We start from the raw sequence: 20,820 nt of genomic DNA, 5'->3' as shown, positions 1-20,820 counted from the left end.
CATGCGAGCAGCAGCCGCTATCCTCGCGAATTTGAATCAATGCTGATCGTACCGCGTGTTTCCACTTTGCTGTTGATTCTACGGTCCGTTTGGAGAATGTATTTCGTAGGATCTGACGGGGTTGGTTAATTCTCCTTCAAAGGGATAAGTTGAAAATCTATCTTGTATATAGAATGTCCCGGGGTTTCACAGCGTTTCGTCAATATTTTCTATGACGTATAATGAAGCAAAAACGTTATACGAACATGCGCCGTTTCAAGCTTTATGAAAAAGTTACAATAAAAAAGAAAAGAAAAACAAAGTGCACAGAGAACATTACTTTGGCCTGCAATATCGTTTCCAATTTCGCGTCATTGGACTTTTATGTATGTATAACTTTCAAAAAGAGATATATTTCGAACGAAAATGACACGAACGATGGACACTTTAAAACGGTTTACCAACAGCTAATAATTACGTTGATTATGCACATATTGTTGTTTCGCAGTATAGTAACTGGACGTCTATTATCGTTCCCTCTGCATTATATACCTTCGTCACAACTTTTTGACGAAGCTTCAAATGACCCACGTTTATACAATTTACTTGACTATACCCATAAAATACATGTACAAAGTTTTGCCATTAAACTTTGGACACTCTATATATATTATAAGACCTTCCAGCCGAATGCTTGATTATAAAGTAGTTTGTACATCCTCTTGATTGGTTTTCTGCACGTTTGAGGTTTATAAATCGCATCCCGGTATTCCACGTTTTTATTGGAAAAGAATCGCTCCACTTGAGAATCCAATTCACATCGCGTTCCAACGGACCCCGTAATAGACGTATTGTCGATCACGGAAGAAAATCGACGATACGCCGCTTTATGCCCCGCCGCGCCGCGCTGTCGGGAAACTCGAATGAATTAGCTGGATCCAAGCGAGAACCGGAGATATTCAACGAGTTTCCGTAAACCGTTTGAATGTGAATAGCCGGCGATGAACAAGCGAACGAGAGAACAAGCGAACTTCGACTTCGCCGCGGTCTTGTCTCAGTGAAAAATTAATATCTCCCGGGCGCGCGTCATCGTTTAAGCTACAAAACATTAATGGAAGACGTTTCGATGGAATTACGGAATAGAAAGACGCAGAAAGCTATTAAAATGAATTTATTGAAGGCATTTGGCCGACGTTCAGCTTTAAAACCAGTAATTCTGAGTCATTTATGGATGGTTCCGCAGTCGAGACAGTACGGACAGATTCGTCGCTACGGCGAATTATCTTTCGTCGACATACGTATTCGTAGGTGAATGACATTCTACTAGGCTGCCAGGGCATATTGGCAGCGAAACAATTTCTCGCCCCGAGGTCGTTAACCATCCCCACCGAAGCATAGTTTTCACGGCGACCGAGTGAAACCGAAGGCCAACGACGCCGACGATGATAGCGGTAGCGGCGGTTACACGACGAGGATGACGGTCGATCTGAAAGTACTCGCGTCCGCTAAAAGATTCATCGTTGAGAGGGAAATGGCGCGAAAAGAGAAGCGAGACGAGAGACTAGACGAGGATGAAAAAAGAAAGCGTAAGGTCTCGGCGAGATTCAATCGTTCCTTCAGTCTGCAGGCAGCTTAATGGCAGACCGGTCACTCCGGCATCACCAAATACCTATATACGCTTGTGTCTGTGTCAGAAAATGGTGAATTTCATTCAATATAATCTTTTCTTCGATTTCTTTAAAATTGATCTGTCGCTTCATATAATCGGCAATTCCATTAATATGACGCAAGACACACGATAGTAGACAGAGAACGTGTAAGGTTGAATGGCCTCTCCGCTTGCAAGCTATTCATTCTCTTCCAAGTCTTCCGCGTGTTTAATGTTGCATCGATATTCTCCAACGTCGGTTGAAGAATGGAAGCTAGCCCGAGTAACGTCTGCCAGGACGAGAATAAGTATTCCGCGTAACGATCCGGTTCGGGCTAATTCCGACCGCGATAACGAGAATAATGCTCGACAATGAAACTCGAAGTAGAGGCGGCCGTGTCACGGCATAATAATCATTCCAGGAGCAAGCCGTGGCTCAACGTCCACTTTCCCTGACCTGAAAACTTGTACAATTTTTTTATACTCTGGTAGAGGGTGCAGTCATTCTTCCTCGCCATGATGGCTGGACTACCAAATTAGACTATAGACGAGTAATCGTCTCGATTCTCGGAGGGTGCGCTGTTTACTCGCGTTACACGACCACTGGTATCGGCCCCGGATTGTCTAATGGGGTCCGAGACGACGCGGTGCGAGTACGACTATCTGCAATTCTCTTTTCCACGAAGCTTTAGCTACCGCCAACCCCTATGGGACACTCTCTCTTCAGTCGGTGGACAACGCTGCTGTTTTCCAAGCTGGTTAGGTTACTCGCGATAGATTGCGAAAAAGGACAGGTCTCGACATGTGTCTCGTCGTACGAGGGATTACCGGTGTATCGTTCCTGAACCGGGTAGTTTGCGGGGTTCTGCGGTTGTTCCGTGATCTATCGATCAGTGCACCAGCAGTAACGATACGTTTAGCGTTAAGAATATTCACAGTTTCTTTAATTCGTCGAATTAGGACGACGGACAAAGACATATCACTTTTTTATCTACAGTGTTATATCATGCAAAACGTTCGGACGTAACATTGATTAATTTCATAAATTGAAAAATAGGCTTACTTTCGCATTATAAATTTAACATTCTACAAACTTATATAGGTCAATACGAGATTAACTCTAACTTGGAAGAGAGTGTGTTCCAAATTTATGATCTCTAATCTGTTCTCCGATATTAGAACACCAGTGATAAATTTGAAGGATTTCTTGATTTTGTCTTTCAGCCTGGATATTTCGCTTGGATACATTCAAGTTCAACGAACCATAGTTCCGTGTAGTTCGCTTAAGCAATCAAGCAAGTTCCGTAGCCGGGCTGCTTACATTCGAATCGACTGTCGTGGGTCATTGTTGACAGAGATACAACTCCGCCGTGGTAATCATCGTAGTTTGCACGAGCATGCAGCTGTGATGACTAGTTGCGCTGCAGTCAACCTCTCGAATCCCACCGAATCGTCTCGAAACGGAGATTTCGTGCGGTTATAGGCGAAATGTGTGGCTAAACGCGTCATCGTGGCGAAATCAAGGGAATTCCGATCGTCGATTGCTCGTCTAGTAACTCGTAATCCACGCCTCAACCGCCAAGTATGCTAATTGATCGAAAAAAAGCACGTAACAATGGGGGAGAGGGAAAAAGAAAAAGGAACGAACGTAGAATCAAGGAAAATGGAAAACGACGGTGCGTTTCATCTCGAGAAAAGGCGTACAGATAGGCAGCCGCAATGCGTCGAATAATGCACCGATGAGGAAAAAAAATAAGCGAAGAGAAAGAGGAAGAAGAGCGAATGTCACGCTCCACGAACTGCCAGCTCTTTTTACTCGTTGCACGCGAATGCATTCCTGTCAAGCATACCGCACGCGTGTGTATTATGTGTTCGAATAAATTTGAATACGAATGAGAGTACGATGAAAAAGAACAGGGGCGGTCGGAGAGGCAAAGAGAGAAAGCAGGGCGCGGTGGTCAAGGTAGAAAGGGAAGAGAAATGATAAAGAGGAACGGAGAAAGAGCGAAAGATAGCAGGGGTGGAAAAAAAATACGAGAGGATCGAGTGGTTGTTTCTCTCTAGATCCGGAGAGTCACTATCGCTGCCGAGGGGAAAATTAAAATAAATCGCGGTTCGCTTGGAAATCGACGGTCGAAATCGACAGCTGCCAATTAATCGACCGACTGTATCCTTTCGTTCTCGAGCTGTGTTGCCCGGATTTTATCTTTTAATTGGCGGGGGACATTGGCCTCGGCCGGATTAGCCGTTACTCTCCAGACTTTGAAAGATCAATAAAGCCTGCTGCGCTCGTGGTACACTCGAAACCTCGCTATCTTCCAGCTACGGCAATGCTCGACTTCGTGCAAGATTGCGTCCAGCGTACGTCAATATTTTTCTGTGTCACGAAAACCTGGTGGGTAGAAGGGAGAGAAAGCAAGGGGTTGCAGCGGGAAAAAAGAAAATACCCGAAACCCGGGAATCACCGACATCGTCTCCTCTTTCCATACGAATTTACGCAACAATTCGCTCGTGTTGTTCGTCGTTTCTCGACCGAATGCCACGCGGCGCTTGTCTCTGCTCGTTGACACGAGAACGTCACTTTAGAAATCAGCGTCTGATTCATCCGAATTTTTCCGTTCGATGGTTATTTTTAATCACGAAGCATTTAATCATTCGACCATTGAAACGTCTTTTCAATCGAAATATTTTATCGTTTGGCATTAAACCGTGGCACATATTTTCTACAAACGGTAGACATCGTTTCAAAAATCGACGTATGATAACGCGCTGATTAAAAGCCCGTCCCAGCTCGAGGAGGCTAGTGAACTGTCAAAAGGGGTAATTGCTCGCGGTGGAAAGGACGAAAAATGGTCGCATTTAAATGCCAAAGCGAGGAGTGATAAATTAATCGACGCCGGACAGCGAGTTAATTGTTCCCTTCAGCGGTAACAAATGGGAATGCAGAGGGTATTATCGTTAGGCTGGGAAAAATATCACCGGATAAAACCGTGCAGTCGGCTTATAGAGATATATATTTAATTAGCGGCAACGTGCCGCCTCGATCCGCTGCCAGAGAGAGGGGTTCGTTCCTTTCTTACCGCAGGCCCTTTTGTTTCACCGTTATTCCATATAACACGCACACAACGATATACCACGATACGGGATATCGCCTGAACTACGAGGGTGAAACCACCATATTGTGAACGTGCGTGAAGGGTATACCTGAACACGCTGTTTCCATTTCGTTCGACAAAATAGACCGTCCCCTCTCGCTAACGCGACAATGTACTGTACTACCAATTGGAGACCTCTGCGCTATTCTTCGCGCATAAACGTGCGCTCAGAGATACACTGGGGTGAATTTATGGATTGATATCTTCGTGATAGTCTCGAATGCTACGCCTCTCGAATGTCGCAACCGTGTCAGAAAGTTTATGTTTTCGTGGGTTCCTCCCTATTCTTCCTACTACAAATGGATTGCCGATACTACATCGACTGGGGTTCGTTTTATTGCGAGATGTATAACGTTTTCGTTAATATATTTTCTATAGAGATTCTGATTTATTAGTAAATAGATTTGCGGTCACGCATTTTTCAAAATGTGCTTCATGTTTAAGAAGCGTAGTATCGTAAATATAATATTATAATGACGATTTATTTACGATGAATGGATTGTACAGATGTTGATTAATCGCAATAACTTATTATAGTCTAGACAACGCAATAGTTATTTTGTAACTCTCGTCACAACGGATCCAACACTCTCTCTCTCTCTCTCTCTCTCTCTCTCTCTCTCTCTCTCTCTCTCTCTCTCTCTCTCTCTCTCTCTCTCTCTCTCTCTCTCTCTCTCTCTCTCTCTCTCTCTCTCTCTCTCTCTCTCTCTCTCTCTCTCCCCCCCCTCTCTCTCTCTCTCTCTCTCTCTCTCTCTCTCTCTCTCTCTCTCTCTCGCAGACCACACTCTCACGACAACGTTGGCAACACTCTCACTTCTTGATTTGCACTCTCCGACTGCTCAAAATTGTACTGCCTGCACTTCGATCTTTTTTGTCTTCTCTCGGAGACGACCCGCACTACGCTCGGGTCATGCCACCATTCGCGCCTATGATCGCGTATGCACCTTCCTTGTGTATGTGAAAAAAAACGGACCGGGGACGAATCGTCGTTTCTGGAACTATACGCTAGTCGCTACATTGTATGCATTTCGCCGGTCCTATACGACGATCTGTCTGCGGCACAGCATTATACTATCCCGAGAAACTCGAACTTAAATATATGATGGACCAAGCGTATGCCCCCTGCCCTTTTTTTTGATATTACAGGAGATACACGGAAAATAATTAGTCGTCTGATCTTGTCTAGATTTCTATACTCGTATCCCTTCTGACTTTACCGAACTTGATTTACTTCGAAGATCAGTCACGATTGATAACTGATTCATAGCTGGCGCGCATTGCGCTCTCTCCTAATTAAGCCGCAAGCCTTAGCCGCGATTTGCATACATGCATAAGCACGTGCGTGTGCACAGCCTGCATAATCTCCAAGTTCGGAAGATTCTCGACGTGCCTTCGAAGGAACTGCCTATGAAGATGGTGGTACGTGCGTTGCAACAATGTATGTGCATTAATGTGGAATCACGTGTTAGATAGGTGCTTGATATACATATGAGTCGTTCACAGGGCAAAGTGGTCGACTTGTTGGAATTATCCAAATTTTAGTAGCAAAACGCTTGATCGTTTGATGAGTCCTTTATATGATCTTATCGATTTTCTCTATCTTTTGTTTGGTGGAAGCAACCAATTTAACAAATAAGCGATTCGTATGCAATTGCTGGCGAAAGTATACGAACAATTGTCGAGTAAATATGACGTCTTAATGATTCTCTTAATCTATTATTATAATCTATTATTATACATCTAAATGCGTATATAAAACGTACAATATAATATATCGATAAGTATCCAAAAATACTTCCATAAGCCATTGTATAGAGAATGTTTGTGTTAGTATATTAATAGCATTTTATATATAATAGCAAAGAGTAATTCAAAGAATTCGCAAGGCTGGTATAATTGATTGGCTATAAAATTCTGTATGAACCGTTTCGAGAGCACGTAGAATTATCCTTAGAGTTAGTACCGTTTCATTATTGAATATTCCATTTCAAGAACAATTCGACAGGAATTGTTTGATAGATCGAAAAAGTTTTATACGTTCTTCTTTTGTTACCAAACATAGCACTTTTCGTTTTATTTTATATTTAACGAACGAAAATCTATTCGCAACCGAACTCTGACAGCTTCTACGGTTGCAACGTTCGAGATGAACAACAGAACGTTCGGCGCCACGTACGATTTGGCCGGGAAAGGGACTTGTTCCAGACGAAAACGGGAATCCCTGAGGGATCGATGCAAGGAATGCATAGGAGGAGCCGCCAGCACGGGTCACCAGCGACACAGGAAGTCGGTGAACGATCGTCGAACAAAATCACGGTGCGCGCAGCGATGCAGAAAACTCCGGGGCTCGTCCGTGGCGAACGCAGACACATTGTGGTCGAGGAAAGATCCGGTCCGTGGAGCTCGTGCGTTATAACTTTTTTGGGACGAGCATCGATGAGAACGAAAAGAACGGTGCCAGTATCCGGGGTCAACATTTTCGAATCCGTGCCAGATTTCCGCGGTCGCGTTAGTCACGTATACAGCGAATTAATCGGGTTACACGAATCCTCGGAACCGTACAGCCAGAGTCGATCCAGGAAATCTCCAACCCCCTGTTCCACTTTTGTAGGAGATAAATTATTTGATCGTCGCGACGGGTTTAATGGATCGTCGAAATTTTTCGTCTCGATAAGCCCTGAGCGATTCTCGCTTGTAATTTCCTCGAAGAAGAAGGGCAATCGAAATTTTCGAACGGTGTAATTCCGCGGAGCAACGATCCCAAGGAACGATCATATGTCCGGCTGCCGATGGTATTACTCGTGGACAAAACGCCGAGGAATTCAGCTCCTTTTCTTGCTGGAATTGAATAAATGAATCAGAACGATAACTGGTCGAGATATTGCTTCGTTAGGTGATCGTTGCCTGTATTCGCCAGTTCTTGCAACTGATTTCGCGAAGTGAAACTTTTCGGTTGTATGTAACATGTACAAATATTCCGTACAAACGAAGAAGCACTACTATACCAAAATTCGGGTACGCGAAGTTAGAATATCGAAACGTATTGAAATTGCACGTTGTAGAATGTACATAACTATGGAGACGTACGAAACTGATATGATAAAGTATGCTCGGTCAACTGTAGCTAGAGTTGGGAATCGTCAGAGCGGAATCGCTATGTATATCGCGTTTCTCGCAACAAGGGAACGTTGAAACACACGCGGATATCGGGAACGAAAATAAAAATGCATTAGAGACGTATATCTCCCGCTGAAGGAAACATGTTCTTTAAACGGGCGAGTCTGAGGATCGCGGTGGAAGACAAAGCTTGAAAAGGAGAACGCGGTGGATTTCTGAAAAGAATCCATATACCGGTTTTATTCCGGAAAGCCGCAATGAGCTCACGTCCCATCGATTTCTATGGTACACTATACACAAAGACTACTGTTCAGTTTGTACGTAGCCCTTCCTCTTCTGGTGGAACTATTTTCTATCTTGGAATCTCTCCCGACCACGACTCTTCGTCTATTCGCAAGTGTACTGTACGAAACATCGTGCGGACTGATTTCGACCAGTCGATAGAGGTGGTCGAAATTAGAAAATACCGACACGCCTCGAGTGGAAACAATTATTTCGCTCCAAAGTCTCATGAAGTACGTGCGATGACTGAAGAAACATGGCATTGCCGCCACCCGTCTGGACTAAATAGATCTCTTATTGTTTTCTATTTCGCACACGACTCTCTCTTTCTTCCTCTCTCCTTCCCCCTCTCTCTCTCTCTCTCTCTCTCTACCTCTTTCTCTTTCTCTTCGCTCTTTATTCGTCTCTTCTGTAACATTCAGAGCGTGCTAAAATATTTACAAATTCCTTAGACGAAACTTCTGAAAGAGAATAGGAAGAAAAGAGAGAAATACGATGCAGATGGTGAAGAGGAGGTGACTTTCGTATATCCTTCGTTGGTCCGTGCATCAAGTTGCTTCTCAGTTGCCAGGGTTAACAGAAACAAAGAGCTTACGAATTTCTTGCGACTATGGCCCTTGTTCAGCTTTGCAAACAAGTCTAACTTGTTTCTCGAACCGCGTGTTATTTGCCGTACGTTCCTTCTGTTTGCGGATAAATATTGAACCGTGTGCCCTATCCGATGACCGGTTGCTAGGACGAAACATGTGACTTCCTTGCCATGAATACAAGCAACCACGTAGGATTTCAATAAACGAGCGGGCAAGCTCCCCGGTGATGTTGAGAAGAGATAGCGTGAGCCGGCACGCGGTAGGTTCTCGTGAAATATATCGAAACCCCCTCGTGGGTTTTAATGGCAATCTTAAATATACGACCTTCATGCGAACTTCTCTTTTTCACGTGGTTATGTAACGGAGACCCGGCTAACCCGGCCCCGGTTGGGTTTATTTTAATAGGAGAGCCCTGCAAAGTTGAAACTTTCATCGATAACATTGCCTGTTCCAACGGACGGTTATAAAGTAGTTAAGTCCCGCTCGTGTGATTTATGGACGACACAGCAAATCTCATTTCGCCTCTCCTTTTTTTCTTTCGCTTTTCTTTCTCCTTCTCCCCCCCCCCTCTCCCTTTTTCTATCTTTTATTTCCCATTTATTCTTTTTACTTTTGCCTTGCCGTTTTCCTTTCGCTTTTTACTTCCATTCTCGCACGCCGATATCAGGCAATACGCACGGGAAAAGTTAGCGAGCAACGCTCCGTTGGGAGCTTAATTTGGTATCGAGGATAGATTATCAATCATTAAACAATTTTCCCTGGCAAGCGCGCGAAATCATAGACGAATACCTCGGCGGAACAGGAACCCATTAATCTTCGACCGGTCGCGCCAAATAAAAACGTTTCGGTGCATTCTTTCCGCGCCGCAGCGGGCTACGCGAGTATCCACGCCAACGTGGCTGTCGTTTATCGCGTTTTCTAATAGAATCTGTGAATACCGGAAGAACTTACGATCTCTATGATGCCACAGGATGGAGAGTCTTCTTTTTGTTTGAAATTTCTGAGTGAAAATTAGTTTTAGTACCACTTGAGGCACAATCAATAGTCAGTTGGTGAATTATTTCGTGTCAGCGTGATAGCACGGTGTAAAACGGTCATCGACTTCGGTTAACCGGAAATACGCGTGGTTATTTCTATTTGGAATAATGGGAAGCTGGCAGCCGATACTTTTAAATAAAAGATCAATGATATTCGAAACGTCCAGTCCTTAACAAACTATACTTTATAAATTCCAAAACAAATGTATTATATTCGTAAATGTTGGACAATTAAACTCGCATATACAAAAGGAAAGTTTCACCTTACAATGAATATATTATTAAAACTTCAAAGATTCATATAATTGATGCGATAAGTCTGACATTTTATATATTACGATCTATTAACTGTGTTTAATAATATAGGATAATAATTTATTCCTATTTCTTTAAATACATAATTTGAATTTCTAGTCTCTTTACTTCATAATAAATTACTAAGTATTAATTTACCATTAATTATTTAATCCGATTGTTTTAAATACTGTTGTCAAATACAAATGCTCTCTTTATCTCTAATCTTTTTCAAATTTAATATCAGAATATTTGCGAATGATAGTATACGCCTACGTAATGCTTACTGTGCCGGACCGAATTAGCTGCAAGTGGAAAGAAAGATGACTCGAGTTTACAGTAGAAACGGACGGCGCGTTGTCAGACACAGTTAAACGCGGTCGACGGAGGATCGCGCTATTCTTGGAAGTACACGATCGCCGCAACGCGTTCAAGCGCATGTACGTTGTCGCCATAATTTGTTCGACATCTTTTGTCCAATTTTATACGATGTAATTGGAAAGAATGAGGAAAGAAGATCGCGTCCGCGTAATTCGTAAAACGTACACCAAGTGGTATTTAATAATGTTCAATGCAATTGACACTCGAGTAGTCGCGTAATAAGATCTCATTAAAGCGTGTACGACGCTTTCAACTCAAACCGGAAACATTTCACGCTCCGTTTCTTTCGTTTCTTCATCTTTTGCCGGTTCGTTCAAACGGAGATTGCATTCATCCAAACCAATGAGATCATTATTTCTGGGAATCAATCGAATAATTTTCTTTTTTCCGCCTTGAATAAAACGTTTGACAAGAATATGCACGATTTTGCGGTTCAGAGGGTCGCTGCATAAAGACGCGCGGAATACATTTTATCGCGGTCGTTCCTCTTTCGCGACGTTCTCCTTTTTCTTTCATTCGTTAAAGGCGCGCTTCCTTCCTGTTCGTAGGTTTCGTAGTAATTTTCTGGTAACCTTTCGATTCTCAATGTTTCCGCCATGATTTATTCATAACGATGCCAAGCATCACCAAAAGTTACGTGATACGTTAAATATTTGTAAATATTCATTGTAACCGGTTGAGATTTTTGCATGCTTCCTATGTGGGTGTAGCCGTATCACATTTGTTAGTCGACCATTGAGAAAACCAAGTTATCGCCGAACATCAAAGCCACTGCGAGACACGGAAGGCACACGACCACGAGGATCAATTAAATATTCAACGACGTCTACTTCAGTCTCGTGACCCAGTAACGTGATGCCGATATGCAGTGATGCGATACCGTGCAACAGTATATGTAGCTTATTGTGCTTTTTTCTCTTTCCAAATCGAGACAATGATCAGCAAATGTATACGCGGCACGTATTTACCTTCTTTTTTTCCACGAATACCGACGCTTCGCTAAGACCAGGCTTATTTTTAATTATCCCGGTTGGCGGAACGAGTGGATAAAGAGAAAGAGAGAGGGGGGAAAACGCGAAGAGAGATAAAACGGAAGAGGAGGCAGTCGGCGTAAAAAGAAGGGGAGAAACGTCAAGTAGCGAGGGAAAACGGACACCATACGCGGCCCTTCATAATCTTCCAAATATCTACGAATTACGGTTTTTAATTCGGCCGTACCGATTATGTCGACAGATACCGCCGCGTGTCTGCTTGAATTTTTATTCTCGTTCCTGGGAAGGCTTCTTTCCAACATCGTGTGTGATGCGATTCCGTCGTGATCGTACTCCGAAAACAAGTATTATTCATGGCCTGTCTTCCACGAGTTCCCTTGCATCCTTCTTTAGTCACGGAAACAAAGAGAAGACAATGGAAAGCACGCGAAAATTGGAACAGTGCTCCATCGAAATCGCGGAAATTGTCGCGTTGCTTGCCCGACGCTCTTCGAATTTTCCGACGACAATTTTCGGCATTCAGGTAACGGTTGGAGAAGTCGACTTCTCAAGAAATTTCCCAGAGAAAATTCCCGGTTAGTTAGATATTTTAAACGAGACGGAGCGAATGTATCCCATTCAACCTTTGTAGATTGTAAACAGCATAATAATGACCATTCTTATTAACATCCGGAATGGAACGGGGAATTTGGCGAAAACTTGCCAGGATTCGCGAAGCAGCTCGCGGAAGCAGTCTAATTAGCAATGCTAACGAAAGTTGGCGAAATAACGGAGGCCGAAATCCATATCGAATTAAGTGGTGTTGGATAGGCGAACACGTCATCGGTGCTACGGCACGATACTCGAGACATGGTTGAAATGTCCGAAACGCCACGATATACTCTTCCTTCTTCGTCCTTTCCACGTTTCTATCATGTTCTTTTCACTATCCTCTTCTTTACCTTCTCTTTCTCGTGCTTCGTTACGAACGATCGCGACGTTAGCTGCCGGAAGGAACAAGAAATTAATAGCAGTGGCTGCTAAGCAAAATTGTGCGCGGTATTACCTTCTTTAAAAGGTGCGCTGATTAAGAGCACCCTCGACCTACTTAACTCTTTTTCCAGAATAAAATAATCGTGAAATTAAACTCGCGATGACTGAAGCTATTTGAAAGTTAAATCCGCGTCGTGATGAGCTAGAAGGGCAATCGTGTAACGTAACTAAATGTTCCTCCTGCTCTTCTTAACCTCTCCCATTTACCTACCTTTTGCCACCTTTCGGACAGTTTCTCTCCCTTTTCTGTCGAGTTTCATTCAAGCGTGCGAAGTGCTTTTTACGATACCGCTAGTCGCGTCTAAGACGGCCATACCAACCGCGAAGTAAAACGCAACGAAAACAAAGTTTCTACGACGTCGTTGAGTGCTCGTACCGCGTTATTGTTCGCATAAATAAATAGCATATATATATATATGTATATATGTATATATAATAGAAGTGCCTAGCCATCTTCGATAATGGAAGTCTATTTATGTCGCGTTTCTTCTACGACCATCCTGTCATAGGGTAATTCTTTCGCTTCGTTGCATCTACATTTTTTGTCCCTTCCTTGCTCTTCGGACGACGTGTTAATCTATTACTGGGTCGGCAAAATTAGCCATACTGTGAAAGCTTCTTCGTCGTTCAATTATTTTCAGTCGAGAGAAAAACGTTCATTCATAATCCATTTAATTTTATCGTGCACGTGTATCCGCTTCGTAATCGATTCAAAGAGAGTAGCTCGGCGTTACGGCCGTCGCAGAAACCAACCATTCCGATTAATTAGCCGCTAAGGCAAATCCTTAACAAGTTTTAACCGAGAAATCCTTTTTAATCACCGCATCGAATATCGTTACTCGGCGGGGATTAGCAGTCGTGACTCGACGAGACGACATTGCGACGCGAACGATGGCGCCGTGGCACCTCGACAAATTGAGAATCTTCGCGAAGCTAGCCAATGAAGCGTGCTCTCGCGAACCACTTGTCCGCGCGAAACGGATTATCGATATTTGGTTTACTTCACTTGCGCGACCTAACGATGTTATTGTACGATCAATCGTTTGTTTGAACAGCGGCGATGCTGACGCGGTTCGAAATCACTCTCTGCTCTGCCCTATCGTTCCGTGATCCTTCGTCCTTCACCTAGTTCGCATGGGCTGCTCGGTTCGTTATCGAGCTCGTTAAATATCTTGGAAAACCGCTGAACTCGCGGATCGATCGAACGCTCGCGACACTCGAGGCGAACGTGTTACCGGAGACAAGTCGATTTGTTCGATGCCGAGAAAATGAAATGGAATGAAGAGAACGATGCGTTAATTTTGCAGGCACCTGCGCTTGATTAAGTAACACCGATCGATTTCGTCTCCTTCCAGGGATATCCTTGGACTGATCATAGCGTATATATAATCACCTTCGACTATTTGCAAAACGGCCCATTAAGTATGGCGTCACGTCTGGAATTTACTCGGATGAAACCGCAGCCACCCCTCGAGCGGTAAGCCCGAACGTTATTCTCTTCGCAGACACTTAAGTCATCCGCAATAAAGAATTTTCTCGTTCCAAGGGTACGCCCTCGTAGTTTGTTTCAACCTTTCATCATTGCGATCCGACGTAAGAAGCTTACGTCGACGAGAGGTGAATTGCTACGCGTATGTACTTCTGTCTTGTAACGTATACAATCGTTGCTAGTAATCGTTGCTATGTTAGCATTCGCGGCGCAAACCATTATGTACGAATTAATTACGATCCGAAGCTCGTAATTAATAGAGAATCAATGGAATTAGTTGGTATTGCAGTGGCCATGATAGCTTCGAGTCGATCGAAATGTCAGTTCGAAAGGACATCGAGTCCGAAGCTGGAACGTTGGTTAATCGGCTTGGCTAAGAGCGTCGACACGCCTCGCTTAGCAAGGGAGAACAATGAGAAACGCTATAGGCGACGACGATCCACGATGGTAACCGGAAAGCTTTACGGGATAACCGATTCATTCCGGCGGTCGTTTTCGAAGTTAAAATAATTTGCGACGTAAATGGAAGCGCACGCCCGCGTGGATCATAATGGAATAACGAAGCGCTGTTCTATGATAATGGAGTGTAAGGTAGTAGAAATGGGTAGCGTAGCCGTCGTAACGAGCGGCACACAGTCGTTTAAGCAGCGAGCAAAATAACGCTGGACGCGCAATAACTTTATTCCGCGCAGAAGTATTTCATATTTCCGCCGGTGGATAAGATGAAGCGCGCGCGGACCCGCCACCGTTGCTCTTCTACCTCTTTTTACAGGGCGCCGCGTTAAATTTTCATCCCGCTAAAAGAATTACTCGCGACGAGACGTTGCTCTGTTTCTACTCATCCTTGCGTTTATTAAAATCACAGAAAGACGGTGTAATTACCCCGAGACAGCTTTCTCCGGCTATACAAAAACGGAAACCGAGACAGATTTTTCGTTTCTTCCATTCTACGTATTTCTACGTTTTACCTTTTCTTCGCTCAATATATATACGTATATAATATGCAAGTATATACACACATGCATACCGGTTATATACCTACATATATACGTATGTATGTGAACGTATAGATACGTATTTGGCATACAGTAGTTTCGCATGAATCATTCTGGCGGGCGACGCAACGCGCACCGGTAATAGACAATCCCCATTTTTCCGGGCTTTTTCCCAAATTCGTGGCAGACGCGCGCGACGCGAACAACCTAGAATAGGTTGCGTGCTCGCAGCGGGGGTCAAGCGACGACGAGACGCGTCTGACCGTTTTTTCGGCGAGGAAATTTATACACCCGCCGCGAACCGAGGTGGCAGCGCGCGACTGTAATGAGGAAATATCGTTTCACGATATCGATCCACGCGGCGAAAGGTCAACCCTAGAAGGGGTTGCCGGCTGACAAACCCTCCGTCACAGAGGCGCACACGTACACGGGCCGGCGAGCACACGCGCGGCCATGCGCCCCTGCCACCTATCTACATACTTACACGCCGCGCCGCAGCGTATCATACGCTCCGATACGAGCATTGCGTCTCTTACGGATATTTTGATTCTCGTAATGAGACAGCCTCCTGCGAGTGATTAACACGAAAGCTCGCGGTAACAAGTACTCGATCGAAGGACCGTGTTCTATGTGTCACGTTCTTTTTCTTTCTTCCGTCTCTTTCTCCGCTCCTTCTCTCTTTCGTTGTTCGCGCCAGGCGATGCCACCATTTAAATATGAATTAACCGATCGATCGACAACTACGACGCCACGTATATATACGTACTCGGGTTTCGGCTGGAAGAGAATTTCGCGTATACACCGATCGTGGCGCTATAAAAATTCAAGGGGATAGCCCGACGAATGTCTGGAACGTCGGTAGAGTTTTTCATCGAATATTCGACGAAATCCACGATTATACCGTGATACAAGAGCAAAATACGCGGGGCCGCTAGAAAGTTTGCCACGTTCGACCGTTATCGCGCTATTTTCACGTAGAAATGATCTACTCGTTGAAACTGCAAACCGCTCCATCACCGACACTGTCGTCTTCCATCGTATATGCTATATACGAAAGCTTCTCTCTCTTAAGTATCCGACTATCGTTCCCTCCGCGAAATGATCATTCCATCACGGCGCAAATATTGAATTTACATGGTCGTCTCGTTTCTGCATTGCAGATGTATACGCTCTAGGGATGTGAACCGCGGCCTCGTATATATGTACCATATGCATGTACTAGGACACGTAGAGAGAGAGAGAGAGAGAGAGAGAGAGAGAGAGAGAGAGAGAGAGAGAGAGAGAGAGAGAGAGAGAGAGAGAGAGAGAGAGAGAGAGAGAGAGAGAGAGAGAGAGAGAGAGAGAGAGAGAGAGAGAGAGAGAGAGAGAGAGAGAGAGAGAGAGAGAGAGAGAGAGAGAGAGAGAGAGAGAGAGAGAGAGAGAGAGAGAGAGAGAGAGAGAGAGAGAGAGAGAGAGAGAGAGAGAGAGAGAGAGAGAGAGAGAGAGAGAGAGAGAGAGAGAGAGAGAGAGAGAGAGAGAGAGAGAGAGAGAGAGAGAGAGAGAGAGAGAGAGAGAGAGAGAGAGAGAGAGAGAGAGAGAGAGAGAGAGAGAGAGAGAGAGAGAGAGAGAGAGAGAGAGAGAGAGAGAGAGAGAGAGAGAGAGAGAGAGAGAGAGAGAGAGAGAGAGAGAGAGAGAGAGAGAGAGAGAGAGAAAGAGAGTGAGAGAGAGAGAGAGAGAGAGAGAGAGAGAGAGAGATGGATGCGAACACGAAGATAGATGGTAGGGGGTACTGTAGTGGTGTTTACTGCCTCTTTGCGACCAAGTCTCGCGGTCTCGTTGTATCAACTCGTGTCTAATGAAATCTGACTCACGGAACGAATCCCCCTCCCTTGCCCCCACCTTCTGTCTCGCTACGATTTAATTCCGCTCTCGAGTACCATCGCAAACCGACGACCGTTCTTTAAGCAGCCTTGATTACAACATTAACAATATTTATCGTCGTATCGCGTAACTTTCCACCCTTTGACAGCGTCTCAGTAACGGCACTGGTTTACGCGTTCATAATTTACATCCACGTGGTTCGCCATCGTATCTGCCCGAATTACGAAGTTGAAGCAATATTTCGACCGTTTCATTCGCCAACATACTTGTAAACCTTTTGTACTTGCCGTTTCTCGTATCAATCATATTAATTAATTAGCAACAGCGGGAACGAGAGAATTAATCAATTGGATTAATAGGTTGTAGTTTAACGAGGGAAGCTGTTTCGTACGCCTAACGATCCAGCTTGCAGGAATCGAGCCAGATATCTAGGTCACCGACAGGTTCCTTTCCTCTCCGTTGAATATTCGAAAATTGCTGCCGCCTCCTATAATTTGGAATATTAAACTCGGAAAACGAGAAGTCTAGCGACGGCTTGAATAACCTCCATTAGTCAGCCATTCTGCCGCGCGACCGTTCCACTTACAACCATGGGAAATCTTCGTATCGATACCGTTATATCTTTCCACGTATGACGCGTATACGCTCGTACACATGCACGTTCCCTTTTATTTGTTTCCTAAATACTACTGGAAAAACAATGAGAAACATCCTCGTCTAGAGAACAGAGGAGTGACGAAGAGGAAGCGAAAGAGAGTCGACGCTACGTTCTGAACGATCGATATCCGCTTCGCGAGTTCACGATCTTAAATCACCGGGCGCAGCTTGAGCCCGGACAAGCAAGGATTCCCTCATTGTGAGGCAGCCAGCGTACTGTCACGGTGCATAACTTCGATATTATATGTGTCCTGGGTGTGCGCGCGGCTTTCCCCAGTCTCCTGTAACTCGGTTCGTCCCGTCGAATCACGACGTCCAAGAAAAGGATACGACGCGACCCGACGGTGGAACGGTTAGCGGTCGAAGGATGTTTTCTGGTGCATAAAGGGAACACGTAACGCGCTTAAGCCCCTCAACATACGCGTGGAATGGAGCACGGAATCCGTCTGTCCATTGTCCCGTGTCCCACGGAATGTCTTGTCAGGTGTCTCCTTCCGAACTCGAGAACCCCCTCTCTCCTTCTCTCTCTTTCTCCGTAGAAAACGATTCCACCAGATAAAATAGGGATCATAATGTCTCCTAAGCTTAATTCTTCTTACTTCGTGATTCACTTACGATGTAAGTGAGCTCACGTTGAAGATAAAACGGGATATCTTTAACCTGTTTGTCAAATCTTACGCTCAACTTCTTTTTTCGTCGCGAAATTGGAAATTAATAGGAACAGATTAATTTCCGCGAGGTTCTGATGCTTGCGAATGATGCTCTTATGGGAAAGATGAGGTCGATTTGTGTAATTTTCTAACTTTTGTGACATTTCGTGGCCATGAAATAGTCGAAGAAGAGAGACTCGAATACGTAAGTCTTCGGAGAATAAGTGAAAAATCCATCTGTATAGCTTTAATCATTGCGTTAGTTTAATTCAATTAATATTAATCTGCGTAACTAATGTTATCAATATCTTTTAAACATTCAAGGAGGTGAAAACAACACATATTCAATCCCAAAATCGAATGAGAAAATTGTGAAAGCTTCGATGAATAGATAGAGAAATATAACTTATCAGGTTTTCACCTGTAGTCTTCAAATATTTTTTATAGAAATAAAACATCAGATGAGAAGATGAAACATCTAACTATTATGTTCAAAAGATTGACGATCTAAAAATGACAAATTAACTCGTCTTTCCTGGGTAATAGGTTAAAGGACTGTTCAAAGTCAGTATGTGTTTTAAAGGATGGTTTGCTTTTTTACTTGCAAAAGTTTGTAACTCGAGCATCTTGTTCCCTGCGTATTTTCTGTTAGCTTGTGTCGCTTTTTCTAACGGAGTTACCACAACGTCGTGAATAGCGTACGTGACATTTACACAAACCGGCCAGCAGCTTCTTTACGGTGCACCTGTATGTTTCCAAGGGTCACAGGGTAATTGTTGAAAGGCCAACTTAAAGCTGTCGATCGCCGACAAAGCGGTGCCGTACACACGACACACCTAGCTTCGTATCTTCCAATGAACCGTGGTATCGAGTTATAAGCTATACCGACGAGCCATGTTAAAAGCTATCGTTAAAAAGGGAATTCGAGCGAGATTCGGTGTACGATGGATCGTCACTGGAACGACGTTATTAGAATGAGAGTGTTGAAAGAAAGAAAGGTCAATAAAAAGAACGCGATCGTTATATCTGAGGAACGTAAACCTTGCCCTATTTCGATCTGAATTGTCTCTCTTAAATGGGAAATAGAAATCTAAAAATTATTAATAATCATATTATCATAGACATATGGAATCATCGAGTTCGTAATATGAGTTGCAAACGTTAAAGGAATTATAATGACCGCAAATGGAATTCTACAGTTGGAAGAATTAAATACAGCCGCAATTACAACTTATTCCTTTGGCATGATTTTAATTCGTGACACGATTAGATGTCGATTAAAGTCGAACTCCGATGCATAACGGGGCATTTGCTAATTTTAAGCATTAGCTTTAATAAAATAACATTATAATTAAGTTAATACACACGGTTAATAAGTATCAACGTCATGTTATAATTACAACATCCATTTACGTCTATACTACGTATACGTAGTAAAGTGAATGTCCAGTGAATTATGGGTTATGATAGTGTGCAGCATTTCACGCCCTTCTCCTCTGCTCAGCTTTCCCTGCAGGGTGTAGACGCGTTCCGTGTATAACGTGTATGACGTGTTCCGGTATCATCTGTAATAGAAACAGAGTTATCGAAGGCTAAAACTTTCGATGTTTATGGATAACGTAAAAATAGTAGTTCGCAGCCGAACTGGTGTCGGATCTCACCCACGTTAGTACAACAGTCGTCGCTTAAATAAACAACGAAACCGGGCCGCTGCTTGTGAACCGCGTAACAGCCGCGAGCGTCAAGGTACCGCGCTACTTCCGGTGCGGTTGCAGCGCCCGTTACAGACAGTGGAAAATAGTCGAGCGCGATGTTAATTAAAACGAGATCGAACGGAACCAGGGGAACTCCCTGGAGGAGGCCGGCGAACTCTGCAACGCCTGCGTCCTTTTTACGGAATCGAGGGCTTGGCCAGAAACAGCGGAAACCGCAACAGCTCTCGATACCTCGTGCTCGTTCCGAGCTCTATGACTTTGTCGGTCGTTCGAGATTGTGTCTCGAGTTTTCGCGTACGAAGCTTCTGGTTGTATCGGCATTTCTCGTATACGCATCCACACACGCACACACACACACACACACAAACTTATATATGTATACACTGTTGCACAGAGACGCGCGTCAATTTGGCATTGTGGTGTCCGTATGCAACGGCGGACCACACACAGCCAATGTTGATTGTTGTGTGAGCACACAATGCGTCCCCGTTGTAACAGTCAGCCGCATCTAGCCCGACCAGACTGCGTACGGGCAGGCTTGACAGTTTTCGTTGCACCATGAATACTGATACGGGCAAACATGGTCCGGGAAAACGGTTACGCGATAATAAATCAATTTTCCGGTGACACGTGCGCCTTGGGAGCCGAATTGGAAAAAACAATCGTGGCGCAACGTGGTAACGCACGAAATGACTGGGACCGTTGTAAGAACATCGAGTTCGGAGGGGACCTTTCGTAAAATCCCTGGTCTGACCTAGTTTTATCCTCTATGTGCTTTTTGCTGCATCAGTCAAAAATCTCCCAGTTAATAGATATTTAATCGGGATCCGTCGAACCGATTATAGATTATCGCTGGAAGGAGGAGCCCGGTAGCTCGATAAAAATGATATATTTCAGCCGGTTCTCGAAGCTGAGGGTTTTTCGCGCGTCAGCTGGTCGTTGGCGAG

General features: G+C 44.2%; 1 protein-coding gene across 5 annotated transcripts in view; it reads left to right on the top strand.

Annotated features, from left to right (window-relative positions):
- The window catches only part of LOC100746284 (irregular chiasm C-roughest protein-like), a 162,587-nt gene that overhangs the window by 78,674 nt on the left and 63,093 nt on the right, over positions 1–20,820 (top strand). Inside the window, exon 1 of one of the 5 annotated variants that reach the window (XM_033324505.1) lies at positions 13,917–13,984. The exons of the other annotated variants lie outside the window; for them this stretch is intronic. Coding sequence (XP_033180396.1) covers positions 13,932–13,984 — 53 coding nt within the window. The 5' untranslated portion in view covers positions 13,917–13,931. Of the gene's footprint in view, positions 1–13,916; positions 13,985–20,820 lie in introns of those variants that run through there. 5 annotated transcript variants of the gene reach the window in all.

Source organism: Bombus impatiens, unplaced genomic scaffold (genome assembly GCF_000188095.3).
Source record: "Bombus impatiens unplaced genomic scaffold, BIMP_2.2 scf_3474, whole genome shotgun sequence".
Taxonomy (NCBI): Eukaryota; Metazoa; Arthropoda; class Insecta; order Hymenoptera; family Apidae; genus Bombus; species Bombus impatiens.
Note: the sequence above shows the minus strand (reverse complement) of the source record. Positions and strands in the feature narration are given on the sequence as shown.